General features: G+C 39.4%; 4 protein-coding genes and 1 pseudogene across 4 annotated transcripts; 2 read left to right on the top strand and 3 right to left on the bottom strand.

Moving 5' to 3' along the window:
- Positions 1-14: 14 nt before the first annotated feature.
- LOC111694104 (zinc finger and BTB domain-containing protein 41-like) lies at positions 15-2,664 on the bottom strand. Its single transcript, XM_023460901.1, has 3 exons — positions 2,615-2,664; positions 1,525-1,642; positions 15-1,456 (listed from the first exon to the last, which is right to left on the bottom strand). Exons 1-3 carry the CDS (start codon positions 2,647-2,649, stop codon positions 443-445), a joined length of 1,167 nt encoding a protein of 388 aa, XP_023316669.1. The 5' UTR covers positions 2,650-2,664; the 3' UTR covers positions 15-442.
- Positions 2,665-7,037: 4,373 nt separating this feature from the next.
- On the bottom strand, positions 7,038-8,481 carry LOC106653663 (zinc finger and BTB domain-containing protein 41-like). The gene is made up of 3 exons (XM_023460946.1): positions 8,399-8,481; positions 8,214-8,322; positions 7,038-8,144 (listed from the first exon to the last, which is right to left on the bottom strand). Exons 1-3 carry the CDS (start codon positions 8,452-8,454, stop codon positions 7,038-7,040), a joined length of 1,272 nt encoding a protein of 423 aa, XP_023316714.1. The 5' UTR covers positions 8,455-8,481.
- Positions 8,482-8,616: 135 nt separating this feature from the next.
- LOC111694127 (kelch-like protein 10) lies at positions 8,617-9,198 on the top strand. The gene is made up of 2 exons (XM_023460949.1): positions 8,617-9,033; positions 9,119-9,198. The coding sequence occupies exons 1-2, from the start codon at positions 8,850-8,852 to the stop codon at positions 9,196-9,198; spliced, it is 264 nt and encodes an 87-aa protein (XP_023316717.1). The 5' UTR covers positions 8,617-8,849.
- A 493-nt stretch (positions 9,199-9,691) lies between these two features.
- Positions 9,692-11,438, bottom strand: LOC111694093 (zinc finger protein OZF-like). The gene is made up of 3 exons (XM_023460895.1): positions 11,364-11,438; positions 11,179-11,287; positions 9,692-11,109 (listed from the first exon to the last, which is right to left on the bottom strand). Exons 1-3 carry the CDS (start codon positions 11,417-11,419, stop codon positions 9,916-9,918), a joined length of 1,359 nt encoding a protein of 452 aa, XP_023316663.1. The 5' UTR covers positions 11,420-11,438; the 3' UTR covers positions 9,692-9,915.
- A 124-nt stretch (positions 11,439-11,562) lies between these two features.
- On the top strand, positions 11,563-12,793 carry LOC111694129 (annotated as a pseudogene).
- The last annotated feature ends 1,705 nt before the right edge of the window (positions 12,794-14,498 follow it).

Here is a 14,498-nt window from a genome sequence, read left to right on the forward strand (position 1 = left end):
AAATTGGTACATTCATTAAGAAAATAAAACATATTCTTTTGTTTTGTAAGTTAATCAATACATAAACGCTTTTTTATTAAAGATCATATAATTTAAGAATAAGTCGACGTGCCAGTGCTGAAAGATGCCACTTCGCGTATTTTAGTATTTTAGCTTCCCCAAATTGACTTCGTTAATGAAAAAAAAACCACAAGACTTTTTTTCTGTGTTTATTTCGCAAAATTTCCAAGTGTTTCCATACTTTTACCCCGTATACATCGTTCACCGAAACTCTGGCTTCAAAGTAATAAAACATAGTGGCTCTCACTCATTTCTTTGTCTATCTATTGTGTACTTGCTTCGTGGCCCTATAAGGTTATAACTCCGACCCCATCAGTAAAGAAATCAAATTAAATTACTTCTTTTTCCACCAGTAGTTCGCTCCGAGTTATGCAGTTTATGTTTATCGTGAGCGATGCGCCATATCGATGTGAGCTCTGAGATTTTTTTTCTGTCCAAATGTCTTGCCGCATGTCTCGCATGAATGTATGATACCACTATGCGACGATTTGACATGCTTACGGAGTTGAGTTTGATATTTAAATTTTTTTCCACAGAAATCACATGGATGGGTGATTCCATTGTGCTCCGCATCGATATGGGCTTTAAGACTTCTTTTCGCAGTAAATTTCTTTGTGCACATATCACATGCATGCCTGACACCATTATGCTCCGATGCGATATGTATTTTGAGAGAACTATTTTGTGTAAACTTCTTTCCACAAACATCACATGCATGTCTGACTCGCTTGTGCACCGAATCGATGTGCCTTTTTAGGCTACCCTTGTCTGAGAATGTCTTTGGGCATTTATTACAAGGATGCATAATTTTATGATGTATCGATTCGACGTGGCTTTTGAGATTATCTTTCCGAGTGAATGTCTTCCCACAAATATCACACGCATGTGAAACACCATTATGCACTGAATCACTGTGTATTTTAAGATTACTTTTATTTGAGAATGTCTTTAGGCATATATCGCATGAATGCGTGATTTTACGATGCACCGAATCGATGTGCCTATTGAGATGACCTCTTAGTTTGAACACTTTTCCGCAAGTATCACATGCAGGTATGATATTGCCATAACGGACTGATTCAGTCTGAGTTTTGAGCATATGTTTAGAGTTCATCTCCTTTGAAACAGTTCCTTTTTCATTTTTCTCGCTGAGTCCACATCCTAAATTCAAATAACTTTCTTTTTCGCTAAAAATTTCTTTCTTCACTGTCCCGACAATTTCTAGTTTAATCTTGCTTCCGGTTTTATAATCATCACTATGCTGCCCGTGATTTGGAGAGAAATCTTCAATTTTGGCCAATAAATTGGGCTTCATGTCTGTATATTCCAACTCGATTTGTACGTCGCCAAGTTTATTTTCGTGATTTTCGTCACATTCTTGAAGAAGCTCTTGGGTCTGAAAAAAAATTAAAATTATTAGGAAAGATTCATTAATGATAGTCGACATTGATTATCAACACTTACTGAATTTTCTTGCCAAAAACTTTCGTACTTAATATTTTGAGTAACTGTAGATGTAATGTCAGTTATTTCATAATCATTATCATCATTGAAAGGTTCATCAAGAGGCTCATCTTTCACTCTGAAATAGATTTAATTAGATTAATTATTTTTTTATGAGAATTTCGTAATGTCATTTTGTAACCGTTCGCCCTCGGGATGCAGACGAATGATCCGGCGAAATCTTGCGTTGCTGTAAACGGAATAAACGGGGTGTCGAAATAACTTACTCGATCATTTAACAAGGCAAAAATATAACAAGGCTTAATTTATTATTAGAAAAGGCGCCAGTCACGAGTGTGACGCCTGATTATATATATTACATTCAATGAATCGACAATGAGTTATCGGGTTCCAACACGCAATTGACATATAAGTTTACTCCGGTACAATATACACACGCGATTAGGCCACCTCGGCTAGAGCGGCAGATACGACGGTCGTGAGTTTGGGCTAGGCGGGGACAAGACCGAGAGAGATCGAGCGTAACGAACAGAGATAGTTATAGCGCATTACGCGAGAGAGATATAGGCGACTTACATTCGTTGACTCTATGGTTTATTGGTGGTTGATTGGGCCTGACGAAGACTGCGAAAATAGCGAGGGCAGACGAGAAGGTAGCCAGATGTTGATGCTCTCCAGGATGGCAGACTCACTCTCACACACGCTGGCCATCGCAGGTCCCACACGAGAGGGGTCGGTAGCTCGAAGCTATTTCACGCGAGGTCCAACACAGAGTGTTCGCTTCATCAACTCCTCGTCGGCTCGTCAGTCATCATAGGCCTCCCTTTCCACTTGACAGGCTTTCGTCTGCTCATAAGGCAGTACGCGCAAGACCCTTCTACGCACTTAGCGTTGATCACGGCTCTCTCTCTCTCTCTGCAAACTCGGCGCTTATCGATAAATTGGCGCCGATCCGCAATACCAATAGGCTCGCTTATTTCCAAGCTCTCTCTCGGGCGGAAGGAATTTTAGGATATATTATACAAGGAAGGAGTACCGTCGGACCCTGTGCTGGACTACTTCCTTACAATTTTTATAAAAGAAAAATTACCTGGCGGTAGGATTTAATACATTGCTCGATTCCATCTTACTCGATGGAAATGTTATTTGCGACTTACTGTGTTAATACTTTCGTTACGAGCCGAACTAGCTCAAACTTACTTCAATAATATTTACTTATTATGATGTGGAAATTGAAAGTAATGTAAACGAAGCAACATTAGTTTCAATATTAAACAAATTACGTTATCGATCTACCTCATTCATAATAATCACTTTTCTGAAAATAATCATTATATCACTAAGAAATTAAAAAATTAACTAAAACAGCTGCAAGAGATGTGAAACATTTTTATCAATTAATTAAAGAATTAAACATTCAAAGACAAATAAAATAAAAAAAAGAAAATTAATCGATCAAATAATTCATTTGAATTATAATGTAGGCGGATCGTCGCGGTCGCGATTACTCGACAATTTTACTCGCCGACGAAAAATAATAGATTATTCGCCGCTTCCCATCTAAATAATACTCGGTATAATGCGAGATTATTTTCCCCGAGATATTTTAACTATTTTCATTACCTTATGTAAATGCTCAATCGATTGATGGTGCGTGGAAGAAAAAAACATGTATTTTCTTGTCAATGAAATTTTTTTCAGTGCGCTGAACTGAACCAGGGTAAAATTGTAACTCACAAAAATAAGTCGAGGAAATAAATGTCGGTCCGATAGCAGAGCGATGGTGCAAATATTATCGTTGTTCAGTTGTCATTTTGATTAAAACTAAAATTTCTGAGAATCAAAACACTTCCAGTTACTCTATATTTATGCCGTGGTAGTTTTCGATTTTTTTATTATTATTATTCGTGTAAACCGTTAATTTATTTCAGAGATTGGGATTTTCTCAAAACAATAATCGATGCCGCGTCGTTATGAATTTTTTAGCTCGTGGCATTCAATCATCGGTCGATTGAGTTGCTCGGTCAAACGACGACGCAATGCAGTATAGGCGACGTTTATGATGTACATCGATTAACGATTAGAAAGCTTATGAAAGTAGCCATGTGCCACTTGCTGCAGCTATTATACATACTTCCGGCTACTACGACTGCTACAACTGCCGTTACTCTCGAACTACAACTTGGCTTTCTCTGTCTCTAATGATTCGACCATGTGTTTTTTACTCACTAAAACGTGGAGATCAGTATACGTTCGAACGCGGCAGTGTGAACAACGAGAAATAAACGCAGCGACTGCGCCTCAAGTGACTTGTGTAGAAAAAAGAAATGAATTTTGTTACATCGCGACTGTTCAAAAAGCGAATGCGAGTGCGAACAATTGCCGAGAACGTTGATTTAGAAAAAGTAAAGTGCTTGCGAGAGAAGGTCAATTGGGAGGTCGAGACGGAGCGACGTGAGTTTCTCCGTCGACTGCGCCCTTTGATCGAAAACTGGAAGGGCCAACTTCCCAACCTTTCGAAGGTATTTCAATCCGAAGAAATCAGGCGTCTTATCTGGGATTCGGCGAAAGGCCTTCTCTTCGCCGGATACGATGATCGCGGCGAGGAATATCTGCGATTCATCGTGTTCGTGATCCGAGCCGGCATTAACGAAAGCAACCTCGAACTCGACGAGGTCGCATTGCTGCAACGTTTAGCTAGATCTTGTTTCATGGCTCAGTCTGAATATCGCCTGCAGCCTCACGACGTTCCTTGTTGGCTGATTTTCGAAGTATACGCGAAATTCGATGCGAATTACTTCGACGAGGAGACCCGTCCGGAGCATTTCCACATGGCCTGCAAATTCGCCGGTCACGACGCGGTGGAGAAATTCCTCGAACTCGGCATGGATCCCAATCTCCGACAGAGAGAAACGGGCGACACGCCGCTACTCTTGGCTTCGTTGGCCGAAGACGACGATTCACGAACGATCGAGCTGCTGCTGAGAAACGGCGCCGATCCGAATGCAGCCGATCGAGGCGGATCGACGCCTCTTCACAGGTTGTGCTATTACGGTAGCCCCGACAGGATCGAGAGGTTCTTGAAGGTCTGCGACGAAGTCGGGCAGCAGGTGCACATCGATGCCCGGGACGAAGAGGGTTGGACGCCGCTGCACTTGGCTCTGGAGTTGCGCCGAAAGGAGGCGTTCGAATTGCTGCTGAGATGTGGCGCCAGTCCGAATCTAATCGACAATGACGGAAGGACACCTCTTCACGTTATCTGCAAAAGTGACCGCCACGATGAATTCGCCCGGATCTTGTTTGAGATCTGCGACGACATCCATCAGACGGTCCAGATCAATGCCCGAGATAATGACGGTAAGACACCATTGCAGTTCGCCGTGGCGAATCTATCGCCAGAAATCACCGATATGCTCTTGAATCGTGGCGCAGATATGTCCAACTGCTTTTTTCCGACTTCAATTGATACGAATCTCCTAAAAAATTCACTGTTTGACTTGAAAATGAGATTAGCTTCCGGTGCTTTGGCCGTTGCTGAACATCTCGAGGCAAGAGGATATCGCTTCAGCCGAAGCGACGCCCTGACGATCATGAAACTCTTTGCTAAACACGATTTGTTCGAAAAGTCGTCGAATCTTGAAGAATCTCTTCGTGATGATCAGGAGTTCACAAACGAAGCCAAAGAGATAATAATCGTTCCGAGTCTGTCGCTCTACGATCTGATCCACTTAGGACCCAAAGAGGAGGAAGAGCTACTCACGTATACAGACTACTTCGTGCTCTTGCTTGGCAATAAATTGTGGAGGATCCCAGAAAGACACCAAGAGAATTGTATTTTGCATCTGTGCGAAAAACTATCGAGAGGATTTTTTCGACGTTGGGCCCTGGACCCGTTCTTCGAGTTGATTCACAAACGTCTGCCTATCGAGTGCTGCGAGATGGTCCTGGAGAAGCTGAACAACCAAGATTTGTGCAATATCTGCTTGGCGGCTCCAGGCCAAACCTCGTCATAACGATAAATGTATTTCCAGTACTGTATTTATGTTCTTGTATTATTCATTATTCCATAGAGCAAAATTGAGAATTATTTTCAAAATATGCTCCATTGTAATATTATTTGATTTTGGATTTAGCAAAAATAAATAAAGACGATACCTAGGCCACAATTCTCATCGGCCAAGCACAGATAATGTATATGTTCGTAACTTTTTTTCCAGGCTGATTTTAGAAACACAGATCTGCGGAGCCTTCCCTATTGTTGCTGTGAACGACTGCGCCACATTTCAGCCGATTTCATCGGATAATTTTCCGGGAAAACAGGATCAAAGTCTTTTATCCTGAAAACAGTAATCAAAAATTTTGATCCTGTTTTCCGAAAAAACTACCCGATGAAATGGGATGAAATTTGGTGCAATTATTCACAGCTACGGAGGGCTCCACAATGCCGTTTTTCGAAAATCGGTCTAGTAAAAAAGTTATTTCAATTTACATTTTTAATGCTCGGTCGATCGAAATCGGGGCTTCGGCATCACCTTAAAGGAAATGAAAATTTTTTTCTATTTCATGTGTACAAAAGTTTAATCAATAAAATCGAATTTTCTCATAATTACATCTTCTATTTATTTAAAATTATTATTTGGTAACACTATCGTGATCTGCGCTTGTCTCATTCTGGTCTGCAAAGCCAGCTATGGCAATCAATAAAATTAAATTTAAATTAAAATACATTTCTTTTAATTTTATTACAAAATTCAACTCAAATAATTAAGCAATTTCAAGTACATTTTAAATTCGAATAAATTTTAATTTCGAATTAGTTCAAAATTGATGTCGAATTCACTGGAACTACTTGTATAGTATTCATTTCGATTTTTATAAGAATGAAAGAACGACTCGAAAGTGCTGTATACCGTTAGAGAATCAGCTTTACAGAGTTTAAAAAATGCAATGAAATAAGGGAAAGTAAAGTCCTTTTCAAAAATTGAATGAAAATTCTTTAATTAATTGATTAAGACTTTTCACATCTTGCAGATGTTCAGAAATAGCTGATTTTTTTCATTCGTATCTTTATGACTTTTTTTTAATTTTTATATAGTAGTCTTCGCTTTAATGGTGCGCGGGGACACCCTCTTGCAATCGACGTAAACATCGTTACTGTTTACGTCGCGCAATTTCGTCAAGTGTTACTGTGTACACGGTTGATTCTCTTGATGTAGAAATCGTGAAACTGAATATGAAGCATGACTCTGAATTTTTTTAAGGGATGCCTTTTCTTTAAAAAAAAATATCTGATTTTCTACTTCGACATATATTTTTTAGTGAAATTGGGGAAAAGCTCAGCTGGAGAGGACTTTAGGAGAGAGCCTAAAGGCATATTATAGAGGCAGAAAAAACATAACACCGAGAATTTCATCGTATAATTAATAAAAATTATTAATTCAGTCATCTGAAGAGATCCTTTCGATCGTACATTTGAATTTGTGACTTGATTGAACATAAATTGAATACATATATTAGGTCTGATTGCGTGGGTGATGTGCCACATCGATGTGAGCTCTGAGACTTCTTTTCTTTCCGAATGTCTTGCCGCAGGTCTCGCATGAATGTATGATATCACTATGCGAAAATTTGACGTGCTTGTTGAGTTGAGTTTGGTATTTAAATTTTTTTTCACAGAAATCACATGGATGGGTGATTCCATTGTGCTCAGCATCGATATGGGTTTTCAGACTACTTTTCGCAGTAAATTTCTTTGTGCACATATCATAAGGATGGGTGATTCCATTGTGCTCAGCTTCGATATGGGTTTTGAGATTAATTTTTTGTGTGAATTTATTTCCGCATATATTACATGCGTGAGTAATATTATTATGCATTGCATCGATGTGGACTTTGAGTTGACTATTCTGTATGTATGTCTTTCCACATACGTCACATGCGAAGCCGATTCCATTGTGCACAGCATCGATATGGTTTTGGAGATAATACTTTGTTGTGAATGTTTTTTCACAAATATCGCATGCATGTCTGACACTATTATGCACCGATTCTATGTGGATTTTGAGATGATCTTTTCGAGTAAATGTCTTTCCACAAATATCACATGCATGCCTTATTTTACGATGCACCGAATCAATGTGCTTTCTGAGATTACTCCTGTTTGAGAATGTCTTTTGGCATACATCGCAAGCGTGCCTTATTTTACGATGCACCGAATCCATGTGTCTTTTGAGATTACCCTTGTCTGATAATGTTTTTTGGCATATATCGCATGCATTATTAATACCACTTTGCACTATACCCACGTGTGCTTTGAGACTCCTCTTATAGTTCGACTCTTTTGAAACACTTCCTGTTTCATTTTGCTCGCTGAGTCCACGTCCGAAATTCAAATCAGTTTCTTCTTCGCTTAAAATTTCTTTCTTCACTGTCGCGACAGTTTCTAGTTTTATTTTGCTTCCAGTTTTATACTCATCGCTATCCGGCCATTGATTTGGAGAATAATCTTCAATTTTCGCAACTGCCAATAAATTGGGCTTCATGTCTGTACATTCCATTTCGATTTCCAGGTCGTCAAGTTCATTTCCATGATTTCCGTCAAATTCTTGATGTATTTGATTCTAAAAAAATTTTAATTATGAAGAAAGTTTAAATAAACTACGATGGATGCAATAATTATCAACACATACTGAATTTTCTCGCCGAAACCTTTCGTATTTTATATTTTGAGTAACGGGTGTTGTGTCAATTATATCATTATTATCATTGAGATGATCGTCCCAAGGTTCTTTTTTCACTCTGAAATAGGTTTGATAAGATTACATGATTATGTTTAAATATTTTTATATTATCATACTCATAAAATAAAAATTACCTAAAGGTAGAATTGAATAGATTGCCCGATTCCATCTTACTCGATGAAAATATCATTTGCGACTTACTCTGTCAATACTAACGTTACGAGTCGAACTAGCTCAAAACTCACTTCAATAATATTTATGAATCATGATGTGGAAGTAGAAACTAATCGAAATGAAATCAACATTAGTGCCGAAATGAATCAACATAAGTTTCATTGCATGGAGCAAATTATGTTATCGATCTATCTGACGAATAACAATAATTTTTCTATAAATGATCATTATATCACTGCGAAATCAAAATTATAATAAAAAAATGATCTCGCGTCTCAAAAATGTCCTTGCCAACGAGAATAATTCATTACGCGTCTAAATACCGAGTTGTTTCACGTGCAAAGAAAGGATAATTGGTATTACTTTACATGATCGCCCCGCAGAGCCGACAGATGGTACCTGTCCGCGTGGATGGACTCGACGCCCCGGGCCTATCACGGGGTCTGCAGCCTCGACCGGCTCATCTACATAATCGGCGGCTACGACGGCCACAATTACTTCCACACGGTGCGCAGCTTCGACCCGGTGAGCAAGGAGTGGCGCGAGCGGGCCTGCATGTATCACGCCAGGTGCTACGTCAGCACGTGCGTTCACGGTATAAAGCGCCAAAAAAGAAAAAAAAAAAAAGAAAAGAAAATCCGACAGCTTCTCTCTATCGCCGTTACTTTTTCGCTTCGCAGACGGAAAGATCTACGCTCTGGGCGGCAACAGCGGCATGACCCGACTGTCCTCGTGCGAGCGCTACGANAAATTCGAATAAATTTTAATTTCGAATTCGTTCAAAATTGATGTCGAATTCACTGGAACTACTTGTATAGTATTCATTTCGATTTTTATAAGAATGAAAGAACGACTCGAAAGTGCTGTATATCATTAGAGAATCAGCTTTACAGAGTTTAAAAAATGCAATGAAATAAGGGAAAGAAAAGTCCTTTTCAAAAATTGAATGAAAATTCTTTAATTGATTAATTAAGACGTTTCACATCTTGCAGATGTTCAGAAATAGCTAATTTTTTTCATTCGTATCTTTATGAATTTTTTCTAATTTTTATATAGTAGTGTTCGCTTTAATGGTGCGCGGGGACGCCCTCTTGCAATCGACGTAAACATCGTTGCTGTTTACGTCGCGCGATTTTGTCAAGTGTTACTGTGTACGCGGTTGATTCTCTTGATGTACAGAAATTGTGAAACCGAAAACGGAGATATAAGTCTGAATTTTTTTAAGGGGTGCATTTTCTTAAATAAAGAATATCTGATTTTCTACTTCGACATTTATTTTTTAGTGAAATTGGGGAAAAACTCGGCTAAAGAGGACTTTAGGAGAGAGCCTAAAGACATATTATAGAGTCAGAAAAAACATAACACCGAGAATTTCATCGTACAATTAATAAAAATTATTAATTCAGTCGTCTGAAGAGATACACTTGATCTTAAATTCTAATTTGTAACTTAATTGAACATAAATTTAATACATTTATTAGGTCTGATTGCGTGAGCGATGCGCCACATCGATGTGAGCTCTGAGACTTCTTTTCTTTCCAAATGTCTTGCCGCATGTCTCGCATGAATGTATGATACCACTATGCGAGGATTTGACATGCCTATTGAGTTGAGTTTGGTATTTATATTTTTTTTCACATAAATCACATGAATAGGTGATTCCATTGTGCTCAGCATCGATATGGGCTTTCAGACTACTTTTCGCAGTAAATTTCTTTGTGCACATATCACATGGATGGGTAATTCCATTGTGCTCCGCATCCATATGCCTTTTGAGATTATATTTTAGTGTGAATCTATTTCCGCACACTTCACATGCGAAGTCAATTCCATTGTGCACAGCATCGATATGGTTTTGGAGATAATACTTTGATGTGAACTTCTTTTTGCAAATATCGCATGCATGTCTGACACTATTATGCATCGCATCGATGTGTTTTTGACGATTACCCTTGTCTGAGAATGTCTTTTGGCATTTATCACACGGATGCGTAATTTTATGATGTATTGAATCGATGTGTTTCTTGAGACAACTCTTGTCTGTGTATGTCTTCGGGCATATATTACACGCATGTGAAATACCATCATGCACCGACTCTATGTGATTTTTGAGAGTACTCTTCTTTGAGAATGTCTTTGGACATTTATTACAAGGATGCGTAATTTTATGATGTATCGATTCGATATGGATTTTGATATGACCCTTCTGTGTGAATGTCTTTTCGCAAATATCACATGTATGCCTTATTTTACGATGCACCGAATGGATGTGTCTATTGAGATGACCTCTTAGTTTGAACACTTTTCCGCAAATATCACATGCAGGTGTAATATTGCCATTACGGGCCGATTCAGTGTGAGTTTTTAGCCAATGATTATATTTAATCTCTTTTGAAACACTTCCTGTTTCATTTTTCTCGCTCAGTCCACGTCCGAAATTCAAATCAGTTTCTTCTTCGCTTAAAATTTCTTTCTTCACTGTTGCGACAGTTTCTAGTTTTATTTTGCTTCCAGTTTTATACTCATCGCTATCCGGCCATTGATCTGGAGAATAATCTTCAATTTTTGCAACTGCCAATAAATTGGGCTTCATGTCTGTACATTCCATTTCGATTTCCAGGTCGTCAAGTTCATTTCCATGATTTCCGTCAAATTCTTGATGTATTTGATTCTAAAAAAATTTTAATTATGAAGAAAGTTTAAATAAACTATGATGGATGCAATAATTATCAAGACATACTGAATTTTCTCGCCGAAACCTTTCGTATTTTATATTTTGAGTAACGGGTGTTGTGTCAATTACATCATTAATATCATCGAGATGATCATCCCAAGGTTCTTTTTTCACTCTGAAATAGGTTTGATAAGATTACATGATTATGTTTAAATATTTTTATATTATCATACTCATAAAATAAAAATTACCTAACGGTAGAATCGAATAGATTGCCCGATTCCATCTTACTTGATGGAAATATCATTTGCGACTTACTGTCAATACTAACGTTACGAGTCGAACTAGCTCAAAGCTCACTTCAATAATATTTACGAATCATGATGTGGAAGTAGAAACTAATCGAAATAAAATCAACATTAGTGCCGAAATGAATCAACATAAGTTTCATTGCATGGAACAAATTATGTTATCGATCTATCTGACGAATAACAATAATTTTTCTATAAATGATCATTATATCACTGCGAAATCAAAATTATAATAAAAAAATGATCTCGCGTCTCAAAAATGTCCCTGCCAACGAGAATAATTCATTACGCGTCTAAATACCGAGTTGTTTCACGTGCAAAGAAAGGATAATTGGTATTACTTTACATGATCGCCCGCAGAGCCGACAGATGGTACCTGTCCGCGTGGATGGACTCGACGCCCCGGGCCTATCACGGGGTCTGCAGCCTCGACCGGCTCATCTACATAATCGGCGGCTACGACGGCCACAATTACTTCCACACGGTGCGCAGCTTCGACCCGGTGAGCAAGGAGTGGCGCGAGCGGGCCTGCATGTATCACGCCAGGTGCTACGTCAGCACGTGCGTTCACGGTATAAAGCGCCAAAAAAGAAAAAAAAAAAAAGAAAAGAAAATCCGACAGCTTCTCTCTATCGCCGTTACTTTTTCGCTTCGCAGACGGAAAGATCTACGCTCTGGGCGGCAACAGCGGCATGACCCGACTGTCCTCGTGCGAGCGCTACGACCCGGCGGCCAATCAGTGGCAGCTCATAGCCCCGATGAACTGGCCGCGCTCCGACGCCTCGGCAGCGGCCCTCGACGACAAGATCTACATCGTCGGTGGCTTCGACGGCCAGCTCGTGCTCGACTACGTCGAGGTCTACGACTGCGCCCAGAACCAGTGGTCCTATCTGGCCTTCATGAGCCAGCCCCGGTCGGGCGTGAGCCTCGTCGCCTTCAGGGGCTGCCTCTACGCCCTCGGCGGCTTCAACGGCGTCGATCGGCTCAGCTCCTGCGAGAGATACGATCCCGAGAGCAGTGGCAACGCGACTTGGCAGCCGTGCGGCGCGATGCTGGACGCGCGCAGCAACTTCGCCACGGCGGTGCTGGACGGCCGACTGTACGCGGTGGGCGGCTTCGACGGCAGCCTGCCCGTGCCCAGCTGCGAGTGCTACGAGCCCGAGACCGACTCGTGGCGCGCCTCGGCCCCCATGAATCTCAGCCGATCGGCGCTGGGCGCCTGCGTGCTGGCGGGCCTGCCCAACGCCCGCGAGTACTCGTTTCATCGGGAGGAGGGTAGGAGGGACGACGGCGCCGAGGATAATACGAGCAACGATCGGCCGAGACAGCAGCAGCAGAGCAACGGCATCGGTGGCAACGTGATCGGTTGAGGGAGAGAGAGAGAGAGAGACGATTTTCTTGAACATTATGACTGATTTTTAACGAGGAAACCGAGATCTCTTTTCCTGTCGACTCTGTTGCTTTTTTTTTTGCCGCCAGTCGCCGGTAATATTTTAAGCTTTTTTGCGACTTTTTATACTCATCAGCCTTTTTTTAAATATTGCATTATTACCGGGCGACTGCGCAAGAGTACATATTTTATTTTATTTTAACGTAATTTTAGATTTTTTCTTTTTAGAGAGCCACGTGTATTTTTAATAACGATGAGAATTATTGTTGACGATCGGTGATTTCAGATTTTAACGTCATAAACGAATCATGGTTGATTTATTTATTTTTAAGATTTACTATCATCGATAAGCAAAAAAAAAAAAGAAAGAATAAATCATTTGGGATATGGAAACAAAAAGAACAAATACATGCATCTTTGATAATAATGTTATTACTACCAATTATCGTTCTACAGCAATGATATGAAGAAAAATTTCTTAGCATACACAATCTTGTAGATTTTTTGGAGCTTTTTTAGAGCTTTATCAATTCACAGATCGTCTAATATTACGATATTTTTACTGAACTTGTGAATTCGGTAGGTTAACCGCCAAGCAAATGCGCCACAAATATTTGTTACTTGGCTACCGGATCGTCTCGTAACACTTGATTGGCTGCCGATGGCACCTCAGCTACGCAAGAGGATTCAGTCATTATAATTTATGCAAGAAATCATTCAGAATCATGCGGTCCAAAATTATCCTTAGTAAATCCCGCAGAATGACCCTTGGGATTTTCTGTGTAATTTTCTTTGGGGAATTTTTGCCGAATCTTTTTCACACAACTTTTTCCTACGGGTTCATACATTATTAGTTTAATTATATTATTTCATTTACATTAATTAATAAATATTTAATTTACTCATATAGAGTGGAGGATTTTCGTTTATTATTCATTCAATTAAAGTTTTTAATTTTTGTCGAGTCATTAATTTGTACGCATTAGATATATGAGATCATTTTCTTTGTTCTAAAACGATTCAGATACACGGTATTCTTCACACATGACATTATTTCATGATCGTTTATAATTGTGACACAACACCCTTGTGTATGCTATGAACAAGCGTACTCAAAGCCCGATATACTTCGGTATAAGTATGTGCTCCTTTCATTTTTTGTCAGACAAAAATATTTTTTTTCAAAAGTTTTAAAGTCGTAAAACATGCAATGCCTACAAAACGCTCACATATCGTACCAGAGGCGCAAGTGACTTTTCCTTTTACGAGTGTCCAATTTTTTATGCCTTCAAGCGTCACGAGCTCTGATAGGTATACCGTCAGAGCTTGAAAATTTGAATCTCAATCAATCGAATTTTTTTCAAGATCATCTATATTTTAGCTGTAAATCACTTTATCTACTTTGTAGATTCAAGATTCAAGTACTACTGATAAAAATTGATCAATAATATCTTATATTTGTTTGATCTTCTTCTTTTTTTTCATCAGCCAGAAATATTATTTTTTCCGATCATATACAAAAGTTTTAAAATCGTAAAACTTACAATGCCTACAAAGCAACGATCGGCCGAGACAGCAGCAGAGCAACGGCATCGGTGGCAACGTGATCGGTTGAGGGAGAGAGACAGAGACGATTTTCTTGAACATTATGACTGATTTTTAGCGAAAAACCGAGATCTCTTTTT

Source organism: Trichogramma pretiosum, unplaced genomic scaffold (genome assembly GCF_000599845.2).
Source record: "Trichogramma pretiosum strain Unisexual culture from Peru unplaced genomic scaffold, Tpre_2.0 scaffold133, whole genome shotgun sequence".
Taxonomy (NCBI): Eukaryota; Metazoa; Arthropoda; class Insecta; order Hymenoptera; family Trichogrammatidae; genus Trichogramma; species Trichogramma pretiosum.

Excerpts from the sequence above, each read along its gene's own strand:
- LOC111694104 (XM_023460901.1), bottom strand. The coding sequence starts at position 2,649 with ATGGAATCGAGCAATGTATTAAATCCTACCGCCAG. Across the intron at positions 1,643-2,614 it reads GTATTAAATCCTACCGCCAG|AGTGAAAGATGAGCCTCTTG; the intron begins GTAATTTTTCTT and ends AATCTATTTCAG. Across the intron at positions 1,457-1,524 it reads GTTTTTGGCAAGAAAATTCA|ACCCAAGAGCTTCTTCAAGA; the intron begins GTAAGTGTTGAT and ends ATTTTTTTTCAG.
- LOC106653663 (XM_023460946.1), bottom strand. The coding sequence starts at position 8,454 with ATGATATTTTCATCGAGTAAGATGGAATCGGGCAATCTATTCAATTCT. Across the intron at positions 8,323-8,398 it reads CTATTCAATTCTACCTTTAG|AGTGAAAAAAGAACCTTGGG; the intron begins GTAATTTTTATT and ends AACCTATTTCAG. Across the intron at positions 8,145-8,213 it reads GGTTTCGGCGAGAAAATTCA|AATCAAATACATCAAGAATT; the intron begins GTATGTGTTGAT and ends AAATTTTTTTAG.
- LOC111694093 (XM_023460895.1), bottom strand. The coding sequence starts at position 11,419 with ATGATATTTCCATCAAGTAAGATGGAATCGGGCAATCTATTCGATTCT. Across the intron at positions 11,288-11,363 it reads CTATTCGATTCTACCGTTAG|AGTGAAAAAAGAACCTTGGG; the intron begins GTAATTTTTATT and ends AACCTATTTCAG. Across the intron at positions 11,110-11,178 it reads GGTTTCGGCGAGAAAATTCA|AATCAAATACATCAAGAATT; the intron begins GTATGTCTTGAT and ends AAATTTTTTTAG.